Genomic DNA, 27,531 nt, shown 5'->3' on the forward strand with positions numbered 1-27,531 from the left:
CCTTAAGACTTCTAACATTGGTTATCATTTCTAGTGTGGCACTTCAGGATAATGAATAATGACCAAGGGATAAAAAACTTTCAGGTAAAAGCAAGAATATATCATGTCTTCCCAGATTTTTTGAAGCAGATTGTCAAATTCTTCAGCTTAAAAAAAAGTCTGAAAAAGACTGCTGCTATATTGTTCAAAGAATTGCTTTCCTATAAAATGGACTTGGCCTATGTAGCTCATTCCATAAACACATTTAATATAAAACTCTTCATATTTTTAGCAAGGATAAGTAATTTTAAAGATAGGTAATGGAGTTTTTATTCCATTGTCCTCTGGTATTTTAGTTTATCTTTATTGAATATTTTTCTAACAAACATTTTGAACAGTTTATTATCATTTTCTCTTTGATTACCTACCAGTTACTTAACTATGTGTTTTTTGTTTTGTTTTGTCTTGTTTTAAAAGACAGAGTTACAGAGAGAAGTAGAGACACACACAGAGAGAGATCTGGTTCACCCCCTGCAATGGGCAGAGCTGCACCGATCTGAAGCTAGGAACCAGGAGCTTCTTTCAGGTCTCCCACATGGGTGCAGGGGCCCAAGGACTTGGGCCATCTTCTTCTGCTATCCCAAGCCATAGCAGAGAGCTGAATCAGAAGAGGAGAGCTGGGACTAGAACCGGTGCCCATATGGGATGTCAGTGCTTCAAGCCAGGGCTTTAACCCACTGCACCACAGTGCAGGCCCCTCAACTTTTCTTTTCAACATCACAAATACAATAGGTTAGAGTTAGCCTTTCTGCTTTTGTTTTTGAAAGTAGATCCTGTAGATATTTAGAGTCCTAACTGGAGATCTAGCAATTAAATAATATAATTTAATGATACACAACTGTCTCCTGTTTTCTTTTTTTAATTTATTTGACAGGAAGAGTTATAGATAGTGAGAGAAAGAGACAGAGAGAAAGGTCTTCCTTCTGTTGGTTCACTCCCCAAATGGCCACTACAGCCAGTGCTGTGACTGAAAGAGCTGGACTGGAAGAAGAGCAACTGGGACTAGAACCAGTGCCCATATGGGATGCCGGCACAGCAGGTGGAGGATTAACCAAGTGAGCCATGGCGCCAGCCCCAACTATGTGGTTTTAAAGGTGATCTGCTTTAAATTCTCAAAGTCCATACTAAAAAAAGTATAGAGCTTATCCTAATTGTTAACATTTACAAAATGTATAGTTCATTCAAATAAAAAATAATACTTTTTTGTAAATAGTGCATACAAAGCACAAGAGCTTCTTAGTATATTTAGTGAAGCCAAACATTTTGACATCAACAAAAACGTCTTTTTATCTTAAACTAAATTTTCAAACAGCATGCCATTTAGTTCATACTGAACTAAATTTCCAAAACAATATGATTTTTGTTTAATGATTTGCATAATTTAATCTTGATAGGTACTTCAGGAAACATATAGTTTTACTGTCATAGTTTTGATGAGAAGACATAATAAAAATAATATAGATACCACTGGAGGATTAACAGGACAAATAATAGAGATGTTACAGGAGGGCAAATCCATTGACCCAAAAGGAATTCTTAACAGAAGTTCAATACTTTTACTAAGTTCAATAGGAGAAATGACCAAAAAAGATTTTTGTAAAAACCTAAGCCCACAAAAGTGTATCAGAATTCAATCTTAATAATATTGCAGATTTTCCTCCAATTACAAAAATCAGGAAAGATGAAAGGTGTTTCTGATTTAGAATTATTTTCTAAGAACATTGGATTCATTCTCAGAAATGTGTTCTAGCCATTTGCTTGCTCAGAAAGCTCCAGCTTCAATGTTCATACTTATTTTCTAATGGGGAGCAAAGTCTAGAAGTAATTAAAGTCTGATAAAAATGGATGGTGATCTTCAAGTACAGGCCATTTGGACTTTGTAATGAAGTCATAGTTATGACAGGTCACTACGTCTGAGGTTCATTTCCTATCAGAAGGAAAAGTAAAAGAAGTCTGGTTTATTTCCCCTACCTTCTTAATAGCAACTAATAGATTTTACAAATCAAGCACCTTAAAATGTGACATAAAATCCTTTAAATCTGAAACAATATCTTAACAGTCTGAATTTTTGAAATAAAAATCAGATAATCAATGAAGTTTTTAAGTAATAAACTGTGCTACCCACATTATTTAGGTGAAAACTGGCTCATGAATTTAGGCTGAGTTTGCAATAGAAGATATTTCTTCTTTGATTCATATACAATAAAACATTTTAATATTTAGTAAGAATCTCTGTTTCTGTATATTGGGTCCAAAGTGTGTTATGTTTTAAGTAACAACTTGCAGACAATTAACTCATATTCTGGATATCCAAATGGTGCCTTCATATGGGAGCCTTTCATCCATGCACAGCATCGATACTTTAATAAAGCATGAATTTACTTTGCTTGAGGATTAAGTCTCATTCTCCATGGTTAATGCAGGATTGCTCATAGCAGCTTTGCCTCTTCCAGGGCTTACGTTGCTTTCTGTCCAAGACTGAGAGTCAGTGAGAAGGTGGCTCTGGAATTCTCTCAATGGATTTGCAGGAACTGATGGTTTTCAGGATTTTTAGCTGTTGAATTCAGTCCTGCAGGAGTAGATGGTTGTTCAGGATCCTGGTTAACAAGGCAAGTTGGGAAGGAGCAGCCATCAGACAGATGTGAAAAAATGGGTAACAACCAGTACTTCTCATCACCAAAAACTTGTCTCATTATTTTTACTGAGACCTAAGCTGAATCCATTCTTATTGGTTCCACGTCGAGATACTGGACTCCTGAATGCTTCTAATGTAGATTTATTTTTGCTGACTAGCCAACAATGATAGCTAAATAGAGAAGATAAGCTGACAGAAAACTAGTTGCAGCGAAGAATAGAAACATCATATGGAACTTGGCTTGAGTATCTGGTAGACCACTTGTCCAAAATTTGACAACATACTGTAAGTCTGTAGCAGTGATAAAAAGGCAGTACAGCAGATAATAAGCCATGAAAAGGAGGAAGAATTTATAATCTGAAATTCCCACACAATTGTTCACCCATGGGCAATGATGATCCATCTTCAAAATACATTTATCGCAGACGGAACAGTGATGGCAGTGATCTGGTTTTATAAGTTGGCATCTGTCACAGTAGCGGATGGCTCCAGTCATGGTCCTGGTATAAATGGGAAGATCCCTGGCTGCTCGCCTAAGAACCTTCTGATGGGGTTGTCCTCTTGGGTCTCTCTCCAACAATTCTTTCTCTGCATAAGAGAGATGGAATTCTTTGGAAGGATCCATTGGTAATATATAGTTTTGCAGTACGACCTGACAAACATTGCAAAAAGTAGATGATAAGCCAACAAGCACACAACTTGTTCTCCAGTGTTTTCCATGGAAACTAGGCAGAGCTGGATGGTGGAGGCATAGTAGGACCAGCCCCGGAGGAGGCTGATGAACACCGCTGGGATCCAGGACAGCACCCACCACAACACACGCCGGTACCACTGCCTGACGCTGCATGGGCCCGAGGGTGCCATCTTCCAGCGACATCCACCTGCCCAGCTCTGGCCTTGGGGCAGGCTGGCCAAGCCCAGCGCTCCCCAGCAGGACAGGACTGGGGGTGGGGGCTGGTTGTGCGTGGCCACTGTCGCCGCCATTGTGGACGCTCGGCTCCTCAGCCCAGGGGAGGCTGCAGCCACGGGAGGAGGAGGCAAAGGAGGCAGCTCTACATGTAGATTTAAAAATGTATTTTCTGTCGATTTTTTTTTTTTTTTGCTGAACACATGGATGCATAATCCGTTTATAGAAAGCCAAATCCAAGAGAGAATAAAATATTCAGTCTTAAAATGGGGAGAAAATAAAAGATGAAAAATGACAATGATGTATGAATTAAATAAGTCACAGAGAAACTGCTGGCATTTTTTAAATTGTAGGCCCAAGTGGAAAGGATTAAAAAGGAGAAACAAGAAACAGAAACAATGTTGAAGCAGAAAATCATTGAAAATTTTCCAAAACTTTCAAAAGTCAACAATCATCAACTCATAGATCCATTAAAAGCTGCAAACCATTTTAAAGGTAAACCATACTTAGCCGTAGTTTCACTTTCTGAAACTAAAGACAAACAGAAGACAACAAAATATATAATTTCCAAAGGATCTAAAGTGAGAGAATAGCTGACTTATCTGTGTCTGGCTTCACTGTATTAGTTGAGGAATCTGAATTTTGTACTGCTGTCAGTATATGTGTATAATCAGTATTCATTAACACCTATAGACATCATATGTGAAAGTGTATTTATATATATGCAATTTCAAATAAAAATTGAAGTGTATCATAGCTGGCACATTTTTACTCAAGCAAATATTGAAGCAAACATTCTGACTGGAGACAAATAGTCTCAGAAGAACAATGGTGAAGAAATTAATGAATCTTGACTTGAAACTTTTCTATGATTGTTGTGTGTATTCCATATTTTTTGTATTCTATAGTTTCTATCCCTTATAATAAAGAAAAGGTAAGGAACAAGAGATGTTAAAATGAGGTAAAAATGCTGAGTTTAACTGAGCAAGCCTGAGAATCTAAAAGCATTGTCCTGATGTCTTGACTAATCAGTAAAAGTGATAACTAGACAGAAACCTTAGAATTTTCTCCTTATCTCATCTCTGTGTGAGATTACCACAGTAAATTACAGGATTATGCTTTGCCCATAGTAAAAATGGTCTCAAAAATTAAAAAGTGGTTTTTGTTCCAGAGAACAAAATTAGGCAGACTATTCATAAAATCATCTCCAGGGGAGGAGGAGTGGGAGCGGTAGCAGGCCTGGGTGGAGGAAAAGGCTCCTACAGAATAGGGAGGGATTGCATTTCACACACAAGCAATTATGCAAACACACAGCCACCATGCCTAGAAAAAGAGAAAGAGACACTAAAGAGGACAGCAGGGGACCTGCTGGAGGACTCCCTAAAGTTCCAAAGAGGTAGAAGACCTCAAAGTGGAAAAGGCCGCAGCCACCATACAGGGGAGTGGCCTGTCCCCACAGAGGTGGAGAATAGCACCTGCTCCAACACAGGCCCCCCGGTATGCCTCAGGCTCCAGGCTCCAGCCTGAGATGCCTCAGGAGGAAGAGAAGGAGGAAGAAGGCTTCCAAGGAAAAGACTGAGCCCCCCAGTGTCAGAGATCATAAGAGACTGTAGCCACCAATATTTCAAGAGGGGCCCCCTCCACATTCCTGTCACTGACTCGGTGTTACTGGGGACTTTGGCCATAGCCTACAAACTGGGAACCTGCTCTCCTCTTCCACTCATTTTCCTCACAAGTCCAGCCCCTGAAGATTGATCTGGGCTAGGTAGTCCATCTGGCCCTTCCTTGCAGGTCCCCACACACTTAAGATCAGTCAGGGCCATGTTTAAGCTCTGGATGAGATTACACCTCAGTGTGCCTTCTTAATTAGAGCTGTTTCCCAGGGCTTCTCCTGGGGCACCGGCCAGCTCCTTCCACCTCATGATATTCCTCTCCCCTTCACCCAGGCATTCTGGAGCACTGGGTTTCTCTTCCTTTAATATATTGAAGCTATGGGTTTATTCTTCTTGCCTAATGGTTCTGCCAAAAACTTCCAGGACTATATTGAATAGCAATGGTGAAAGTGGGCAGGCATCTTTATCTAGTTGCAGATTTCAGTGCAAATGCTTCCAACTTTCATCCATTGAATATGATACTGGTTGTGTGTTTGTTATCTATTGCCTTGATTGTGCTGAGTAATGCTCCTTACATACCCAATTTGCTTAATATTTATATCATGAAAGGATGTTGTATTCATCAAATGCTTTCTCTGCATCTTTTGAGATAATAATATGGCTTTTATGCTTCAATTTGTTGATATGATGTGTCACATTTACTGATTTGCCTATGTTGCACCATCCCTACATACCAGGGATAACTCCACATGGTCCTGCTGAATCATCTTTCTGATGTGTTGTAGGATTCGATTAGCTAGTATTTTGTTGAGAGTTTTTTTGTCTATGTTCATAAGGGACATTGGTCTGTAGTTCTTTCTATATTTTTTCAGGTTATTGAATTAAGGTGATACTGGCCTCATAGAAGGAGTTTGGGAGGAATTCACCCCTTTCAATTATTTTAAATAATTGGAGAATAATTAGAATTTGTCCTTTTTTAAAGGACTGGTGGGCCAGTGCCACAGCTCACTAGGCTAATCCTCTACCTGCGGCACCAGCACCCTGGGTTCTAGTCTTGCTTGAAGCACTGGTCCTGTCCCAGTTGTTCCTCTTCCAGTCCAGCTCTCTGCTTTGGCCCGGGAGTGCAGTGGAGGATGGCCCAGGTCCTTGGGCCCTGAACCCATGTGAGAGACCAGGAGGAAGCACCTAGCTCCTGGCTTTGGATCAACGCAGTGCACCAGCCACAATGTGCCAGCCATAGGGGCCACTTGGGGGGTGAACCAATGGAAAAAGGAAGACCTTTCTCTCTGTCTCTCTCTCTCACTGTCTAGCTCTGCCTGGCAAAAAAATAAATAAATAATTTTTTAAAAAAAAAATGACTGGTGGAGTTCAGCAGTGAAGCCATCCAGTCCTGGGCTTTTTCTTTGCTGTGAGGATCTTTATTACTGATTCCATTGCTATCTTGATTATTGGTCTGTTTAGGTTTTTGTCTTCATGACTACAATATGGTAGACTGTATGTGTCTTGAAATACATCCATTTCTTCTAGATTTTCCAGTTTATTGGATAAATGGAGTTAATAATTATGAATATGTGGTTTTCAGTTCAATTTCTCAATTAAATAAAAGATCATTTAGCTTGTTGTCCTTCTTTCCTTCTCATCAGTTCAAATATGTGGGTTCCCTGTAGGTTTCACTGTCAACTGTGTCAGTGAGACCACATGTCTCAGCTGCCTTGGTTCAGTCCCATTTTACACCAATCTGGTGTCCTGCACTACTTAAAATTTTCTGAATTTATCATTTTTAACAAAAGTTTACTTAATAATTTCATTAATGGAAGTCAAATCGGATTAGGACAACCTTCACATTGCATTTCTTGATTCTGCCATAGTATATTATTGTGGTATATGAGGCTTTTTTTTCTGTTAATAGGGGTCTCACTTTAACAAATGGTTCAGTCTGCAAGACACTTAGAACAATCCTCCCTCTTTATTGGATCTTTTCTGAATGCAACATATTTACTATCTCCCTTACAAGGACAGCATGCAGAGCACAAGCTCATAAAATGAAATGTTCCTCTAAAGAAGTAGCTAGGCAGAACAAACACCTTCTTGTTTTGAATAGTGATGGTTAGGGAAGGAATTACCTGTTAATCCTGATGTCCCTTTGGTCTACCAGCTCATTGCCTCATGTGACAAGCCTGAGGTTGAGTTGGGCTAGTGGGAAACTTAACATTTTTGGCTATGTACACGTGAATTATGTGTATATGGCTTAATAGCTGCTAAGCTATTGCTTTTCTTCTTTTTTAAACTATCTTTGAACCACTACTTGTCAATATCATCCAACATAATTACTTGTATTTAACCACTGTTGATGTATAGGAGTTTCCCAGGAGACCTTCTGATTCCTGTCTTTTCCCCTTTACAACATTGACTTGGGACACAAAATCCTGACACTGCTACATTAGTGCTCAGTTTCTCCCATGGGTATATGGTTGTCCCTCAAACTTTCCTAGATCATTTTCAGGGTAACCACAGCTTGTCTCAGATAGGAAGTTCCAATGCTCTCCCAGTCACCTAAATAATTGTAGTTCATCTTCTGACTTCCCACAAAACACCTTGCAGCAGGTTTTACAATTACCAAGAACTTCCTTTAGATTTCAAGACAAACAGGAACATAACACAGTCAGACACCTGCACATCCACCTTTTAAACCAACATAAAGATGTTTTGGAAGCTTGCATTAAGTTAGAAGACACCTCCATCTTATATTGTAATGATTCCTTCACACTACACCAAGGAAACAGAGCAGGCTTTGGAAACCTGAATAATTTCACCATAGTCATTATATCCCTCCACAGACCCATACCAAGGGGAAATTTGATCTCACCCTACAGGGAGAGAAACAACTATATACATACTCAGCATCTATTGGGCACCACTAAGGGCACAGCCAACATCACTTTCTGCAGCAGCCAGGAGAAATCAGGGCCACCCACCTCAAAGTGAATGTCCCCAACTCAGAAGGAAATGAAGAGAGAAGGTCTCAACTCCAAGTCAATAGTGAGTTATCTAAAAATCAGTGGCCTCTAATTGCAGTGGAATGTGGAGGGGTGTTGGACAACAGTGACATCATAGAGCCAGCTCTGTCACAATGGTGCACTTTATGTACAGGAGGGCCAGGGCCAGCCTCCTCAACCCACTGAATAGTAAAAATCTCAAGAGGCGGGGGTCTTGAGGCCTCCCTAAGGCACAAGTGAAAAGATCTGGGACAGGTATTCCATGTGACCAGGTATGCACTGCTCTCTGTCTATACAAGGCCCTGCTATACAAGGCCCCATGTTCCTGCAGGTCTCTACTTTCTACCCATCCTCTTCCTCCAATGCACTTACATTTTACAACAACTTTTAAGGCCCTTTTTTGAATTAACATAGTTACTCACCTGAAGGAGAGAATATGGTATAGGGACAAAATCAGATAAATGTATTATTTTGTATTTTTTCTATGTCAAAATCTTATGGCTTTTGTTTCTATGTCAAATTTCTGTAAGTATTTTACATCCATTGTATTTCCAAATGTTTTAATTATTTGAGAGAGAGAGAGAATATGAATTTCTCAATCCAAACTCCCACAACAGTTAGGATTAAGTCAGAACAAAGCCAGGAGCCAAGAACTCCATTCCAGTTTCCCAGGGAGGTGGTAGGAACATAAACATACATGCTATCACCTTCTGCTTCCTAGGGACATTAGAGGGAAGCTGGATCAGAAGGCCACAATCACTGGGACTTACACCAGGCCCTCTGATATGGGATTTCGGTCTCTGATGTGGAGGCTTAAACAGCTACTTCAAAACAACCACTCGAGACATATTTCGAAACCCCTTATAGATCAATGAAATTTTCCAGGACAATGATGATTTGGAAAATATAGAAAAATGAAACAAAACATGATGAAAATTGTTACTTTGTATCATACAAAAAATTGGAAAATATTCCTTTCAGAGTGCAGTGGGGAACTGCTTTGGGAACTCTGCATCCCATATCAGAGTGCGTGGCTTTGAGTCACAGTTCTGCATCTCACTCCAGCTTTCTGCTAGTGCACAACATGGGAAGCAGCAGATGATTCTGGCACTCATGTCCCTGCCAACTCAGAGACCCAGATCAATTCCCTGACTCTTGGCTCTGTCCTGGCCCATCATTGGCAGTGAGCCAGTGAATGCAAGATTCCGCTTCTCAAATGAAAAATGAATATGTGAATAAAATGTCTACGGAAAATGCCCTTTTAAAAAGATTTATTTATTTAGAAGTCAGTTACAGAGAAGGAGAGAGAGGAAGACACAGAGAGAAGGATCTTCCATGTGTTGGTCACTACTCAGGTGGCCACAGCAGCCAGTGCTGTGCAAGGCCAAAACCAGGAGTCAGGAGCTTCTTTCCATTCTTATGTGGGTAGCAGGGACCAAATCACTTAGGCCATATCCTGCTGATTTTCCCAGGCCACTAGCAGGGAGGTGGATCAGAGATGGAACAGCTGGCTCACTAACTGGCACTCATGTGGGATGCTGGCACTGTAGGAAGTGGCCCATGGAAAGTATCCATTTAATATCAAGAGAACACATGGTTATATTGTGATGAAGGTAGTAGGTAATATGACAAATAGAAAGTTATGTAACAGTGAAAATGAGAAAAAACTACATTACTTTTAGATAGTATGCTGATATACTTGAAATTCTAAAAGAACTATATATAAACAAATAGCACAAAAAGATAATTTTGCTGGTTGAATATAAATATTTTTCAAACACTACTCTTCATAAGTAGAAACAATAATGAGAAACTATGATGGAAAGAAAGATATAAATGCTTAGAATAAAACACAGCAGCAGCAGAAAATCTATGTGAGCAAAGGTAAAATATTAATGCCAGGCAAAATAAAAAAAGGTAAATGGAAATGTTTGAAGGGAGAGAGGAACAGAGGAACAGAGCCACTGTGTGTGTGTGTGTGTGTGTGTGTGTGTGTGTGTGTGTGTGTGGTGCATAGAAGGATGCTGACAGTAAGGAACTGGTTTGTGTGACTGTGTAAGGCTGCAAGGTGAAAATCTGCCACAGCTTCTGCCAGGTGGGAAATCATTGAAAGCAAAGGGTACAGAGCTGGTCTGAAGGAGTTGGCTGGTAATGCTGGAATTGCTTCTGATGATTTTAAAGAAAAATGGAGATGATTAGGACACTGAGGGACATTTAGTGAATTAATCTTTTCTGCTTTTTGCATGCTCAATCACTAATGAGAAGAGGGTGATTGTCATCTGTGGTGTGTATTTTCTATAAGGTGATTTTAAAGTTCATGGGGAAAATAAGCATGAAGAATTTCTAAAAATAAAACACAATGAGAGGTGACAGTCCTTTCTAGATTTAGACAATAATTTGAAGACACAGACATTTAAACAGAAAGTTACTACTGAATGATCAGATAGAAAAGTCAAGGAAGAATATAGACAACTTAACAAATCAAAGTAAATAAATATAAATATATCTTAATGGGAGCAGGTCTAATTTTACCCACAAGAAAATAAACACACATAAAAGAAAACTGAGATTGTCATTTTAGCTAGTGTTTATATTTCTTGTTGGATATTATAATTAATAATAATAATTTACTTGTTGAATGTTATAATTAATTAGTGGCAAATTATGTCTTTGAATATACACTGGATTAAAATTATGTCTTTGCAAGAATTGATGAAGGGAGCAGGGTGGGAGGGGTTTTGGGGAGGATGAGAGAGGGTTGGGGGAGCAGAGGAGTAAGGGGAAGTGTGGTTGTCTTCGTGGAACTGTACCTATGGAATGCGTAAGATCTGCTCCCATTATATTAATAAAACTTAAAACAAACAAAATTTATATTCACATTATAAACATATTGATATATGTTTCATGAAAATAAAAGAAGTACCTTCTTACTATAGAATATTTAGATGATAGAAACAATAGAAGGATGAAAAAGGAGAAAAAGGTAAACTGGGATACCAAATACTACAGCATGACAGATTAGAAATGATACAGGAATCAGAAACTCTTAGATATTGTGGAGGAGAATATAAATTATTGAGGCCCACCATGAAGGCCCTCTCTGACACAACTGTCTCCCCAAGAAATGTAGTTTGTATCTGTCTAACCCAAGTGTACTGCAGTTTCTGAGATCCATATCAAAGTGATTACCTGCAATGTCCTAATTTTATTAGGGCACCATTCAATAAATACAGAACACTCAAGCTGCTGCATTACTCATGTGGCCACGAGGCCTATGCTGGGATTTAAGATGGCAGCTGGGGTGGTGGCATGTGCAGTGGGATGTCAGTCAGTGGCTGGTGTGTGTTTCAGGGGCTGTGGCAGGAAGTTAGATGCTGGCAGAGGCATCTCTCAAAATCCAAAGAGATGAGCCAATGCCTTTGCATAGTGGGTAAAGCCACCGCCTGCAGTGCCTGCATCCCATATGGGTGCTGGCTGGAGTCCTGGTTGCTCCACTTCTGATTCAGCTCCCTGCAAATGGCCTAGGAAAGCAGAAGACATTGGTCTAGATGCTTGGACTCCTGCACCCACATGAGAGACATGGAAAAAGCTCCTGGCTCCCGGCTTCAGATAAGCCCAGCTACAGGCATTGAGTTCATTTGGGGAGCGAAGCAATGGATTGAAGATTCTCTCTCTCTCTCTCTCTCTCTCTCTCTCTCTCCCCCTCTCTCTCCCTCAACTCTGCCTTTCAAATAAGTAATCTTAAAAAAAGAAGCCAAAGAGAGATTCTCACAGGGAGAACTCATACAACTCCACATGCTTCATTCAGAGATCTGACCTTCTCGTTTTATGTTGCTTTTATTGGCTCCATTACGACCATGTGGCTCTGCATGGCTGTGACAGGTCCCTTAACACACTGCTACCATTTCTGGTACCTGCAACAGTGATCACAATTTGCCAAGGCTGGAGATATGCTTTCAGCAACATATCTGTTTATTGCCAACAGGACCCCAAATACAGACATCAATATTATGGTCAGGACAAGATGGGCTCTAAATCCCTGAACTTCCTGGATTTGAAAAACCCATTTTTTTGATACACAGGCATAGAGGCCTTAACACTACCTGGTTCCCATGGTGAATCACATGTGAAACTATATGGAACTTGGACAGCTCCTACAACCTCAGTAATGCGATGGCCATGACTGGGATGTGCTCTACCCACTACCTGACTGGTGCCACTGGTGGCAGCTCCATTCATAGGCCACAAGGATCTGATTCTTTTTGCCAATGCAGGGATTGTCAGTGACACTGCCTCTTAAACAGGCTGAATAAGGAGCACAGTGATTGTCCTAGTCTCCTCAAACAGTGGTGGTGGTGGATCCAGTACCCACTCAGCAATCACTATCCAATTTACTATGAGCAGCCCTGCCATCTACAGGGCCCACTCCTGTCCATCCTGACACAATGCACTATGGAGCTAAGTGCCTCTGCCCTCAACAGACCGACAGCCCTGTAAACCAGATGAAGGCTCTGACCTTCCTGCTGCATAGCAGCTGTCCACGTTTAACTGGAGGAGCCCAGACATCCAGTCATGTCTCTTCTTTGGGGACTTGGAACTATTTATACCATATTGCTGTTGCTGCCCATGTTCTGAAACTCAGCACATGCCACTGTCATCCTTTACATAAAATCACATCAGGAGATTCCCTCATCATCAACATTCCACCCTGCTCTCTGCTACCTGATGCTCATCTGACAGCTGTTGTCACAGGCCTGTTGGGCCTGACAGCTGCACCTGGGTGGGCTGGGAGGAGAAAAAACAGGTATTAACCATCCCAGCTGGCTGGACATCCCCTTTCCACCACGAGGCTTTGCTCACCATGGGTGTGGCAAGCTGCTTTTTAGTAAATTATTTATTTTTGACATGAAACACTGTCAAGTGCCAGACTCTCTGAGAGACCCAGCCAGCAACCCTCTCTCTCCTCAGACTCAGAGGCTCAATGGTGAGGAGCAGTCTTGTTGAATATTCAGGGAACATTGGGGCAAAGTCCTGAGGGAACTCTCTCCCAGTTTCCTCACATTTGAGTGTATGGCCCACCCCAGCTGTCTGAAGGCCTCCATCAGCCCCTGCCCCTTGCTGCCCTTCTGTCTCAGAATCCCTGCAGCTCCCTCTCCCATCCCACAACAAGAGCTGGGACAGGTGGCCAGCAGGGAAAGACACCATGGACCACATGGGGTAGACACAGAAACATGCACATTTGTCATGGAATGTGTTCCATGCTGTTTCCTCACAGCTAATGTTAGACCTGTGTTTCCTTCCATACCCACAGTTACTACACTCCCTACTGCCATGATGCCATTTTTCTTCCTGCCAATCTGGGAAGGGGCCAGGCAGGGACCTCTCCCTTGTAGTAAGGAAAAATAGAAAGATAAAATTGGCAAAAGAGGAAATGTATGTTTCAAACAATAAGAATGGTATATAAAATGTAACAGCATGTGATTTTACAAAGTTACCAAAGCACTTTTATAGTATTATATTCAAGATTTATCAGTTGGACACCATAACAAAATTCAGACCAGTAACTTTATTCTTCTATTGTTGGTTCTGAAAAAAAGGCAATAAAGTATAGGTTAAATGGGTGGAATATCTCTGAAAGTGGAGACTGAAGTGATATCATGCACTGCCTTTAAGGGTGAATACTTACATCATTGAACAGCAAGGAAGATATTTTTCACTATATTAACAGCTTAAAAATAAATAAAAATGTTTCAATCATTAGAATATTAAAGTTAATGCATCTTAACCCCATCACACCACATTCCTTTGTCAACCTCCCAAATTCACCACCTCTGTATATGGGAAAATTATTTTTGCTTAAAACTATGCACACTATAGTATAATGATTTTTATTTTCATTATCTATTTTGATTTTTTGCTTTGTTTCAGTTTGTATGTTTTCAAACACATTTATTTTCCATTTATAATCAGATCTTAGCCCTTGACTTTATGTTAATTTCCATTGTAATACCTTCAAGTGTGTTAATATTTGATTTTTATTTTTAACTCATTTTTGTATTTTTTATTTTTAAATACAGCACACAGATTTAATTATGATAATTTTGTTATATTTGTTTCTGTGTGTCAACATGACTTGCATGGTATCTGTTAGCACATCCTGTTTATTACAGTAGTTCAAAATATTTAAACAAAAATCTCTGTTGTGATGTATTCTCTTGAAAAACTAAGGTGAAAATGGAAGTCATTGAGATAATTTCTTTGGAATGTTCATTATAATGGAGGAAGCTTATGCTGCAAAATCATTTTCCTTATTCCTTCCTGAAACACAGTGTGTTGGTCATACAGCAGCTAATGTGTAGCCATGAGCTAAGAATACAGGGAATGTAAGTCACATTATCAAGATCATGTCACTTTTACACTCTCAGATTACCATATTGGCCACAGATCAAGTAATTTGGGGAACTTTATTACATAGGAAAAATACCAATGATTTCGATAAGCCCATTGGATCAATTTTCCATATATGTAGGTTTATTCTTAACTGAAGAGAAACAATATATCCTTTTTATTTAGTTTAGTAAGCACAATTGTCATCAGTCAAGCCCCTCATCTCCTACCCAGGTTGTCCCTTATGGTACTTTAGTCTCCCACAAATTAGGCATGAAGTATCTCTGATATTAAGGAAAAGACTTCCCAGTGTGTGTACCCCTTTAGCTTCAACACAATCCTAGCATTACTTCAGGAATATAACTATGAGAAAGATTTATCAAGTAATATAGATATCTTGTAGACTATAATAATAGTATTTTAAAGTTTCTAAAATGATGTTTGCTGTTCCTTCTATCAGTTCTATTAAAAGAAAATTAAAATTAATCTAAATAAAAATAGCAGTTATGTTTACTTGTTCATGAATTCACTTTTGTAATTTTCTTTTTTGCAATAAACACATGTCTAGAGAAAGTAGTTTTCAAGATGTTTCCTAAAACAAATTTCCTTTAGCTTAAGAGATAGTAGTCAGAAAACTAGAGAAAATAAGGAAAGATAATATAATTTAAATAAATATCTATGGGAGGGCATAATAACACTTGGCTGTTAATTGTGCATGCGCAATTCCAGCTAGTAATACCTGGCTCATTTTGTTCCTTATTATGTATTGTTACTTGCAAAATAGTTGTTATCTTAAGGTGAGTGTTATAGCACAGTAGGTTAAGCTGACACTTAGAATGCACACATCAATCCAGGTTCCTGATAATTTATTGTGAGAAGCAGATACTGGCCCAAGTACATGGGTTGCTGCCATCTACATAGGAGACCTGGATGAAGTTGCTTCTTCTTGGCTTTGGCCTAGCCCAGCTCCAGCTGCAGCTCTTGAGGGCATTTGGAGAATGAAACTGAAAAGCTTCTCTGTCTCTCTCTCTCTCTCCTGATCAGTCTAGTGATGGTTCTCTGGGATATCCAGAGTTGATATTAAAGTCAATGGGATGAGTGAGGTCAAAATCAAAGAGGTGGAGATCAGTTAGTGAACAGATGCTTTACATGAATCAGAGCAATTCCACTTCTAGTTAGAAATCTAGCAATAATCTGGGTTAGGTACAGAGAAGTCATGGACAAGGATATGCATAACAGTGTTTTTATGATATCAAAAAAACCATGGAAATAGCCCCAAATGTCACCATTATTAGAGTGAACAAACTAATCAGCACATATTCATGTAGTAAAGACCGCACAGTGAAAGTGGATCAACAAGACGTATGTCTACTCTGATGAATCCTAAAAAGTATATTATGGAAGCAAGTTGGATTTGGCACCATGTGATTTTTTTTCATAAACAAAATGCAAAATAGGAAAATATTAAATAATATCACTTAAAGAATGTTTATAGTTGGGTGGAGGAAACCTGACAGGCTGCCTCCCTGTGCAGGAGAGAACAACCCACTTAAAGAATGATTATCATAAAATCAAAGAGAGTGACTTCCACTGGGGAAGAATTGTAACAGAGAGGTAGGAAAAGGTTTCCAAAGTATAGTAACATTTAAATTTGTAATTTGGTTAGTGGATTCATCAATGCTTGCAATGCACATATTGTAAATTATATACAAAATATAGAACACTGGTATTGGCTCTCTTTTATTGTGTGTTGTCTCCTGGAATTTTCAGAGTATCAGGGACTACTATTACTTTATTTTATATAAGGGTAAATTTTGATATAGTTACCTGGTCAAAGTCATATGGGGTAAATTATCCATGAATTCTCCATGAACACACAAGATGGCTGCTTTTGATTTATTCCATGACATTCAATGGACCTGGTAGAATTATCTTTCACTGTTTCCTTAAGATACACCAAGGTGGTAAATTATATGGAATACTTGAGGGCAGAATTTGAAGGTTTTCTGTGTTGAGTTGTTCCACATGTATCAAATATGCAGACTCACTATTGTGAACAAAAATATTTGCCACATAATTAATACATTTTCAAAAATTTCTCTACCAGAAGATGATTTCAACATCTTCTTTCACCTTTTCTATTTCCAATTTAGTTTTCTACTTCTCAGAGTACTCTTTACTTGGCTCTATTCATCCTTAAATATTATTTAATAACCTCTCACAATATTGTGTATAGCAACAAATATTAGTTTTAAAGATAACTTTTTTTTATCCAAGGTAGAGTGGCAACATCTTGCTTAGCAGAGGACAACAAGCAAGTAATAAACAATTAAATTATAAAGATAGAAACTTTAGGTATAATTTATTTTTACATGATGAAACTAAGGCCCAGAGAAGTGGTACCATTGACATGAAATACCCAAATAATATGGTCAAGGCCTAATTTCTAACTCTATGACATAGAAATGTTTTGAACAACTTTAAAAAGTAGATTTTATTTTTGACTTGATAATGAATAAGGATACCCCTTAGTTTCTCTTTACTCACACCTTTTCAAATTCCTTTCCTGTTACATTGTGTGGGACCTTCACTTCAGAAACACTTTAAGCCACCAAAGGATATATGTGTTTGATATCTCATCTACAAAATCAGTGACAAAGATAATTTTGAATGATTGTCATCCCGTATATTCACATTAAGAATTTTTTTTGTTCTACTTAATAATATTGGTTGAATTCTGTAATTAATACACAGTTATTCTTAAGTGTTGAAATTTAACTGAAAAGTGATCCCTGTTAAATATAAGTGTGGGAATAAGAGAGGGAAGAGATGTGCAATTCGGGACATGCTCAAGCTGACTTGCCACAAATGGTAGACTTAGAAACATACTAGGGGATTCCAATTCAATCCCAACAAGGTGGCATGTACCAATGCCATCTCACTAGTCCATTTGATCAATTTCTGTTCACAATTGATCTTAATGATAGGACTAAGAGTCAAAGGAATCACATAAAAAAGACTAGTGTCTGAAAATACTAACTGATAGAATAAAAAAGGGAGAGAATGATCCAACATGGGAAGCAGGATACACAGCAGACTCATAGAATGGTAGATGTCCTAAACAGCACCCTGGCCTCAGAATCAGCCCTTAAGGCATGCAGATCTGGCTGAAGAGCCCATGAGAGTATTTCAGGCATGGAAAGCCAAGATGCTCTGGCAAAAAAAAAAAAATGATCTAACTGAAAGATCTCTGCGGGTGAGATCCCAGTGGAAAGAACAGGTCATCAAAGAAGGCAGTACCTTTCTCTGAAGGGAGGAGAGAACTGCCACTTTGACTATGACCTTGTTTAAATATGATCAGAGTCAGCAAACTCAAAAGGCTTCCATAGCCTTGGAAACTCATGACTAGAGCCTAGGGAGATTACTGATGCCATAAACAAGAGTGTCAATTGGTAAAGTCAACAACAAGAGTCACTGTGCACTTACTCCTCATGTGCGATCTCTATCCTTGATGTGCTGTACATTGTGATTTAATGTTATAACTTGTAGTCAAATAGTATTTTTCACTTTATGTTTCTATGTGGGTGCAAACTGTTGAAATATTTCCTTAATATATACTAAACTGATCTTCTGTATATAAAGAGAGTTGAAAATGAATCTTGATGTGAATGGAAGGGGAGAGGGAGAGGGAAAGGGGAGGGTTGTGGGTGGGAGGGAAGGTAAGGGGGAGAAGCCATTGTACTCCATAAGCTGTACTTTTGAAATTTATATTCATTAAATAAAAGTTAAAAAAAGAAAATTAGGCAAAAAAAAATATTAGAAAAGAGTATACATACATTTTGTGGATTAAGCAGGAAATTATTTGAAAGAAAATATTATGCTTAATTTGTAAGGATCAATTAATACATCCATGAAATAGCAAATTTGCACTGAGTGACACTAAGTCTTGGTGAAAATTTGGGAAGCTGGAATTTCAGAGCTACTTGCTATATCACACTTTTCTTGAGAATAAAACATTGGAGTGGTGCACTAGACTATCTATTCCCCTGTCTGTGGCATTAGCATCCCATATGAGTGCTAGTTCTAGTCCTGGTTGCTCCTCTTCCAGTTCAGCTGTCTTCTGTGGCCTGGGAAAGCAGTGGAGGATAGCCCAGGTGCTTGGGCCCCTGTACCTGCATGGGAGACCACGAGGAAGCACCTGGCTCCTGGCTTTGGATCAGTGCAGCTCTGTCCATTATAGCCATTTGGGGAGTGAACCAATGGAAGGAAGACCTTTCTCTCTGTCTCTCTCTCACTGTTTATAATTCTGTCCAATAAAATAAAAATTGATTACATTACCACTAACAGTGGATTAGGGTACCTTTTCCCCACATACTTGCCAGCATTTGTTTTTTGTTGATTTCTGTATGAGATTCATTCTAACTGGGTTGTGGTGAAATTTATTGTGGTTTTGATTTGCATTTCCCTGATGGCTTGTGATCCTGAGAATTTTTTCATGTGTCTATTGGCCATTTTAATTTCCTCTTTTAAAAATGCCTGTTTAAGTCATTTGCGCATTTCTTAACTGGATTGTTCTGTTGTAGTTGAGTTTATTGAGCTCTTTATAGATTCTGGATGTTAATCCTTTATAATTTTCCTAGTTTGCAAATAATTTCTCCCATTCTGTCAATGGCCTCTTTACTTTGCTTAGTGTTTCCTTTGCAGTGCACAGCTTCTCAACTTGATGTAATCCCATTTGTCAGTTTGGGCTTTGATTGTGTGTGCTTCTAGGGCCTTTTCCAAGAAGTGTTTCCCTATGCCAATGTCTTGCAGAGTTTCTCCAATGTTCCTTAGTAATTTGATAGTCCTCTAGGTTTAGGACATTGATCCATTTTGAAGGATTTTGTGTAGATGTAGGGTAGGGGTCTTATTTTTTACTTCTGCATGTACAGACACAGTAGTCCCAAAACATTTGCTGTAGAGACTGACCTTGCTGCAGGGATTGATTTTAGCTGCTTTGTCAAATTTAAGTTGGTTGGAGGCCCCTGGATTTATTTTAGGTGTTTCTATTCTGTTCCATTGGTCTACTGCTTTACCTCTTTTTTCTTTTTCATTTTTGTCAGTACCAGACTTTTGATTATAACTGCGCTGTAGTATGTCTTGAAAACAAAAGCTTCCTACAAGCCAAGGGCAGCTGAGGGCCCAGGTGGCTCAGAGCGTGGAGCACCCCGGGCAGTGCGCCCATGCCCATGCCCTCACCAGCCGAGGCCCAGCATCCTGCGCCAGGTGTGGCGCCATTCAGAACAGGATTATGTAGTCCTCGGCCACCAGGCTGCTGTTGACTTAGCTGTGTGGGGCAGCGGGTCAGGTTCAGGGCGGCCGCACCCAGCCCAGGCCTCCCCCGTGGGCCTCAGGGATCGGGGGTACCCCCTCGGGCGAGCGGTGGGGCTTGAAGGAGAGGCGCGGGCTCTGGGGAGGGGCGGGGGTCTCTGGGAAGGGTCGGGGGGCTCTGGTGGAGGGGGCCTACGGACTCTGTGGAGAGGGTCAGGGGGCTCTGGGAAGGGTCGGGGGATCTGGGGCAGGGGTCATGTTCCAGCCCCTCGGGCCCACTCTGGGCGAGCCTTGGGGGTGGACATGACCACCCAGCTCAGCACACGGGTTACCTGGAGGTCCCTGCCCCGCTGGCCGCCTGTGCTGGGTGGAACTCTGGGGGTCCAGGAGTGAGAGTGACAGTGATGGACAACTGTCACTCATCCTCCCCGTGAAACTGTGACCTGGGGCCGGGGACTGAGCCTGTCTGGGCGGCTGCGGGTGTGGACGCGGGGGGCACCTGGCCTGTGGCTGCAACATGGGAGGCGGTGACGGGTGTGACCCGCGTGTGATGGCGATGGTGATGGTGGTGGTGGTGGTGGTGGTGGTGACAGACGTGTGATGGGGATCAGGGTGGCAGTATTGGTGCTCACGGTAGTGTTTGTGGTGATGATGACGGTGATGGTAGTGTTGGTGATGGACATGTGTGGTGGTGGCGACGGCTGCCGAGACAGGGGTCCAGGGGAAGGCCCAGGCTTGGTGAGTGGGGCCAGCAGGACAGAGAGCCTGGGTGAGCAGCCACGCCCCGCGCCTGCCCTGCCCCGCCCACCCCGCCCCGCCGCCCGCTCACAGGACAGGTTCTCCATGACACAGTGGTAGTCAGCGCAGCTGCTGTCGGGGAGGAAGCAGGAGGTGAAGACGATGATGGCGTTGAGGCCCTCGCCGTGGTTGCCTGGGGAGAGGCGCTGAGGGCGGCCGTCTCTGAGCTCGGAGCCACGCAGGCTCCACCCTCTGCCGCGGTGGGGCACGGAGGGGCTGCCGGGCCCGGCAAGGGGGCCGACCTCCGGGGTGACCACGTGGTAATGGGGGCATCCGGCCTCCGGGGTGACCACAGGTATGGGGGGCCACCTCCGGGGTGACCACGAGTACAGGAGGGGTGACCTCCGGGGTGACCATGGGTACGGGGGGGATCCGACATCCGGGGTGACCACGGGTACAGGGGTCAACCTCTGGGGTGACCACGGGTACAGGGGTCCGACCTCTGGGGTGACCACGGGTACAGGGGTCCGACCTCCGGGGTGACCACAGGTATGGGGGGCCACCTCCGGGGTGACCATGGGTACAGGAGGGGTGACCTCCGGGGTGACCATGGGTACCGGGGGATCCGCCCTCCGGGGTGACCACGGGTACAGGGGTCCGACCTCCAGGGTGACCACGGGTATGGTGGGGGTCCGACCTCCGAGGTGACTACGGGTACAGGGGTCAACCTCCGTGGGTGAGCACGGGTCCCCGGGGGCCTCACCTCCGTGCGTGACCACCTTCATGTGCGGCTGGATCATGTGCAGGTCCATGCGGTGCTCCTGCTCCCCGATGATGACCATGAGCCACAGGCGCCCGTTGGCCACACCGCTGTCCTCTGCCACGCCGTCCCCAAACAGGTCCGCGCTGTCCCCAGGCATGTTCTTGGCGGGGGCCACCGGGGTGTCATTTGGAAGCAGCACCCCTGAGATGGACGCGCTGGCCTCTCGCGGCTGCCTTCCTTCTCCCAACCTGGCCGCCTGTGCCCTGACAGGACCTGGCTCAAGTGCCAACTCCTCCAGAAAGCCTTCCGAGATTGCGCCTCCCGGACATTTGACTCCTAACACTTCCTGGGTCTCTTGCCCCTTAACTGACGCGAGCAGCCAGAGGGCCTGGGGGTTCACGGTGTGCTACTCCATATCCCCTACCCCTCGGCAGAGCCACCTTGCTGACAGCAGTGGGGGAACTGGGGTCCACAGCTGTGCCATGGGAGTCAGACCCAGCTCCCTTCCGGTCACTCCCCAGGCCTGCCATGCTAGGGCGGGAGCACCATCCAGGCCCCCAGGCCTGCCGTGCTGGGGCACGAGCACCATCCAGGTCCCCCAGGCCTACTGTGCTGGGGCGGGAGCGCCATCCGGGTCCCCTGGATCTGCCCTGCTGGGGCGCGAGCGCCATCTGGGTCTTCTGGTGCTGGCCGGGAGCACCTGGGCCACCCCTGCAGGCTGAGTCTGGAGCAGAGCTGGGGAGGGACCCAGGATCTGATGGGGGAAGCGGGCGCCCTCCTGGCCTGCCCTACCCTGAAGTCCCGCACACAGCGCTCCCGCCCCGGGCTTTAGGGCTCTCGGGCTCTTGGGCTAGGCTCGGCCGCTGAGCGCCGGGCGCCGTCCTCGCTCTGCTGGGGGCCGCGTCCAGTGGGGACCTCGGGACCCGCGTTTGGTGAGGAGATTGAGACAGGGGCATCCTGGGTCAGACTGGATTCGGATCCAGCTCCCTGCCCATGCGCACCCTGGGGGCAGCGGTGAGGGCTCAAGTGCCGGGGGGCCCTGCACCCGCGTGGGAGACCGTTGTGGCCATGTGGGGAGTGACCCAGCGGATGGGAGCGCGCTTGCTCGCTCTCTCTCTCTCTCTGACTTTGCGTTTCAAATAAATCAGAAAAGCAAATGAAAACCTAGGAAGAGTGCGAGTGCCAGAGCAGATCTGTTTACTGCTCTCCGAAATCCTGGAGCGAAGTCCCTCCTGCTTCCTCCCTGGGCCCCCACCCGCCCTCACCTGCCAGCTCCTCCCTGGGCCCCGCCCCCACCTGCCCGCTCCTCCCTGGCCGTGACCGTGAGATTGCCCCACACACATGGACATCAGACCTGGCCGATCCTGCTCCGCGTCTCCCGCCAGAGCCCTCGCTGTGGCCACTGGGGCTGTGAGACCAGCGCCTGCCTCCCTCTCCCCTAGCTCCTGCCTGGCCATTCCACCCCTTGCCATCCCCCAGGCCTGTGACGGGCATCCTTTCCAAGGACCCCACTCGGTTACCCTGGCCGGAGCTTCTGCCCCCCGGGCAGTGTGGACAAGGGGCCAGGTCGTCCTGGGCTCCCTAGGATTGGAGCAGCGTCCCTGCCCCCTGCTCCGTGCCAGCCACACCCACGCCCTGCCCTCAGTGTCATGGCTGCCCACGCCCGTGGGCGGAGCTGTGTCACCTCCCGCCACGTCCCCGCCGTGTCCCCCCGCATCCCCAGCGCCCAGAGAAAGCGCTCAAAAAGCCAGGCAGGCCGCGGGCCGCGGTCCCCTTCGAGGATCTCGGGGAAGACCCGCGCGGTGGCAACAGGTGCAGGGGCGCGTGAACCCTGCACCATTCCGTGGCCCCCGCGGATCCCGCACCCCGCACCTGTGGCCAAGACTGGGACAGCCCAGAGGCCCTTACCTTCCCACTCCAGCTCATTGCCGTTGTCCAGGAACTTGAGCGAGTCCATCTCGTCGGGGCTCTCTATGTCGTCCACGTTCATGTCCAGGTTGTCGGGCATGTCCAGGAAGTCGTCGGACAGCGGGGAGCCCTTGCTTTGGTCCAGCGAGATGCTGATCTCTGGGGCCACCAGGGTCTTGCGTTTCTGGTAGGGTCAGTTGAAGTTCAGTGCACCGGGAGGGGCTGGGGAGAGGCCGACAGGACCTGTGGCCCCTCGCGCTCCCCCCACCCCACTGCCCTGCCTGGCAGAGGAGGCAGAGTGGCAGGGCCGGGGCGGGGCAGCCGTGGCCATCCCCTCATGCCTGCGGGGCAGCTGGTGGGCACTGGCTGCAGTGGTGAAGGCGCCGCGGGTCCCGGCTCTGCATCCAGCCAGCCCCAGCCAGCCCCCGTTCTTGCGCACCCTGGGCCCCTGCACCACCCATGTGACTCGATGGAGCTCCTGGCTCCCGGCTTCAGCCTGGCCCGGCCCTGGCCGTCGCGGGTGTCTGGGGAGTGACCTAGCAGGCGGAGGTCTCTGTCTCTGACTTTGCCTGTCTCCCGTTTAAATAAATACGTAGAAAAATGTAAGAGGTGCATCCTGGCAGAAAATGGTCAGGTCACCGTTCTGTGCATGTGCTCAGCACTGTGGAGCCGGGAGTGGCCTGGTAGGGAGGTTACCATCCTGCCCAGAGGTCACTTGAGTCCCAGACCTTGCCTGGCTGAGACAGGCAGGAGGCAGAGCCCCCCTCTCAGACAGAGCTCAGCGGGAAGCAGGCTGGGCTTGGGGAGCTGGGTGTGTGTGATGCCAGCGTCACTCCTCTCCTTGTAGGGGCCAAGGGAGGGCCCAGCAGTGACCCTGACACTGAGGTCTCGTTCCTGCCCAGGAGGCACTGACCCCTCAGAGTGGCCATGTGGCAGTGAGGACTGATTGGAGCCAGAAGGTCACCCCCAAGCCTCACACCTAAGGGACCCGCCCTGAAAACTAAAACCCAACACATCTGCCCCCCAGGCTTCGGAGTTATGGGTGTGTGTGTGGGGGGGGTGTTGCTTCCCTCTGCATGGAGCTGCCCGCCCAGGAGCAGTAACTCCGGTTTCGTGGTCCCTGGCTGGAGAGGAATTCTAGCCCAGGATAATCCAACCCGAGTCTTGCGCCCCTGATTCCGATGGGATTTGGGGGCCTGAACTTGATGCTGAATGACTGCGGGCGGATGGTGCCTGCGGGCCTGCCCAGGGCAGGGGCTGCCATGGGGCCCCCTCTTTGAGGCAGCCACACCCCACACCATGAGGCTGGGGCGAGTCCTGGAGGGCAGCAGGGAGGGCTCCCCTGTGGGCATTGCCGTGGCCATCTGGGGACTGAACCAGCAGTGGGGGTTCCCTGTCTTGGCTGCTCAAGTCTAATAAAGTCTTGAAAATGCCTTAAAGATTATTTGGGTGCAAAACGGCCTGCAGCCCACACACTTTCCCAGCATGCACTGTCCTCACCCTGTGGGGGGGCCTGTCTTAGGGGTGCGCGCGGGTGTGGAGGCCCAGGGAGAGGCCACCTGCAAGCCCCCCCCGGGGGGTCGGGCCTTTCTCTCCTGGGCCCTCGGCTGATTAAAGGAGGCCCAGGCATGTTCTAAGTCCACGGATTTAAACATCCTTAAAGTTGTATTCATTCACTTACCTACCTTATCTTTCTGCAAGGCAGAGTGACAGAGGGGTCTTTCACGCACTGGTTCACTCCAGTGCCTGTAGCCAGGGCTGGGCCAGGCCGAGGCCGGGAGCTGGGAGCTCCATCCGGGTCTCCCGTGCAGGTGGCAGGGGCACTGGCACTTGAACTGTCACCGCTGCCTCGCAGGGTGTGGACTGGCAGGGAGCTGACGACAGCAGTGATAGCCCGGCACTAGACCCAAGGGCTCCACTGTGGGACAGGGGAGCAGCCTGTGGGCTGGGGGAGCAGCCTTTGGCCTGAGTGCCAGCCCCGTGTCACCTCTTTTACCCTTACAAGCTCACTTCCTGTGATTCGCAGCTGAGGAACGGGCAGGCGGAGGCAGACAGGCTGAGTAACTGACTCAAGCATGCGCAGCCACGTCCCAGCGGCCCCTCCCCTGCAGGCCCCAGAGCTGGGCAGCCCCCTTCCTGTCAGGGCCTCTGGGATCTGCTGGCCCAGTCCCGGCAGAGCCATGCCTGGCGCGCAAAAACTTACAGGCCGTGTCCGCTGCCCCGCTGCCTAGCGACTCCGTCCCTGTGTCTTCGCGGAGCAGCCTGCGCCCTCGGCTGGGGCCGGGCAGTGCCGGCGGAATGTCCAGCCAGAGGAGGGTGGCGTGGCCAGGCGGGGTCCTGCAGAGGGCGTTCAGACAAAACAAGAACAGAGCGCACTTAGCGTTGGGCCGGAGCGCCTCTCTGCTTGGGGCAGAGCACAGCGAGCCCGTGCACAGGCTGGGAGTTGCAAATGCGCCCAACCTTGGGAGCTTTGGCCCAGACAAAGCCAGGCTCCTCAGGCCCTTGGGAATCTAAGTGGAATCCTCTGCGCTGGGCCTGCAGCCTTGGTTCTTGGAGTTTTGTGTTCTCTTTAGCTCATGCTCAGTGTGAGAGGCAGAGCTCGGATCCACTGGGTCACCCCCAGGTGTCTGGGAAGGCTGAGGGAGCCGAAGCTCAGAGTTCTGCGTGGGCTCCCCCGCGGGTGGCAGGGAGCCAGGGTGGGCATTGACTGGGAGCTGAGTCAGGGGATCCAGGGTGGGTGTCAGCTGGGAGCTGAGTCAGGGGGGACCCAGGGTGGGCGTCAGCTAGGAGCTGAGTCAGGGGACCCAGGGTGGGCGTCGGCCAGGAGATGAGTCAGGGGGATCCAGGACTGGGACCTAGAATGCAGATGTCCTAGCAGGTGTTAGGGCCAGCACGGCGGCAGAGCAGGTTAAGCTGCCACCTGTCACACCACCAGTTCACATCCTGGCTGCTCCATTTCCATTCCTGCCCCCTGCTAATGTACCTGGGAAGGCAATGGAGGACGGCCTAAGTGCTGGGCTCTACCATCCACATGGGAGACCCGAACAGAGCTCCCAGCTCCTGGCTTTGGCCTGGCCCAGCCCTGGCCATTGCCGCCACTTGGGGAATGAACCAGCAGATGGAAGACCTCTTTCTCTCCCTCTCTCTGTGTAGCTGTGCCTTTCAAATAAATACACAAATCTTCAGGAGGAGAAAGAAAAGCAAGTGTCTTAACTGCTAAGCAGAGCGCCCGCTGTCTCTGGGTTCTTGTCTGTCAAGTGCAGGGACAAGTGTGTCAGAGCTGCGTCACCATCAGCCATGGGGTCCATGGCCGAGCTGCCAGATAAACACAGGAGATGGGGTGATGACCGCGGGGAGCCCCGGCCGACACACAGGTGAGAGAAGGTGCAAGGGACCACAGGGGCCGCACATGGCCCCACCTGGAGGCGCACAGGCCTCACCGCGGGGGCCGTGCAGGCTGCCCATGCCTTCCACCTTTTGAGACTGGGGACGGGCTCCCTGCTCCTGTGTCTTCCCCCCTGAAGACCAGCATTCCTCTGGCCAGTCAAGGGGCCGTCTGCAGCCCTAACTGGTTCTCCTCCACACTCCTACGGCCATGAGGTGTGACAAGGAAATGTCCCACGGGGTCTCCTGGGGAGCAGCCCAAGCAGATCAGAGTGGGGGCACACATGGTGGCCCAGCGCTCGAGACACCCGTGTGTGCGGCCACCGCCTGGGATGCCCCTGTCCCCAGTGGGGTGGCCGAGTTCAAGTCTCCACTGCTCAGGTACTGGGGCCGCTGCCCCCTCAGGAAATGGAGCTTGGGGCCTGCAGATGGGAGGCCTCTGCCTCTCAGATGGACCAGGCTAACAGGATATAAACCCCCAGTCACAGGAGGACTTGGAGACAGCGTTGTTCCATTCACGGGAACCCAGAGAGCCTGGAAGGAAGGCTGCGGGGTGAAACCAAGGGCCGGGCCGCACCGGTCACCCCTGCCAGCTCCCAGCGGGGCTCGCGCTTGACCTGCCACCAGCACTCAGGCTCCAGGTGCCCGTGCCACCCCTGCCCATCCCTGGCGCCAGGTTCTGTGCTGGGTCATTTAGATCCCAGCTGCGGGGCTCTGCCGAGTCAGCAACCAGGGCCTCCTCTCCCAGCACTGCTGGCTCAGCCTGAAGGTAGAGGCAGGGAATGCTTTTTTCATCCCCTCTTACTTGTTTCCTTAAGAGATATTTGGGGGGCCAGCACTGCAGCACCAGC

At 46.4% G+C, this 27,531-nt stretch overlaps 1 protein-coding gene and 1 pseudogene across 1 annotated transcript; both read right to left on the minus strand.

The window, feature by feature from the left end:
- Window positions 1-2,396: 2,396 nt before the first annotated feature.
- Window positions 2,397-3,538, minus strand: LOC149127962 (palmitoyltransferase ZDHHC2 pseudogene; annotated as a pseudogene).
- A 16,273-nt stretch (window positions 3,539-19,811) lies between these two features.
- On the minus strand, window positions 19,812-25,478 carry LOC127488448 (caytaxin). The gene is given in 7 exon segments (XM_089327052.1): window positions 19,812-19,840; window positions 19,843-19,860; window positions 19,863-19,898; window positions 20,717-20,818; window positions 21,389-21,574; window positions 23,297-23,480; window positions 25,293-25,478. Coding segments are annotated over 7 exon segments (741 nt in total).
- Between the last annotated feature and the right edge of the window lie 2,053 nt (window positions 25,479-27,531).

Source organism: Oryctolagus cuniculus, chromosome 2 (genome assembly GCF_051225735.1).
Source record: "Oryctolagus cuniculus isolate XC-2025 breed Fujian yellow rabbit chromosome 2, ASM5122573v1, whole genome shotgun sequence".
Classification (NCBI taxonomy): Eukaryota; Metazoa; Chordata; class Mammalia; order Lagomorpha; family Leporidae; genus Oryctolagus; species Oryctolagus cuniculus.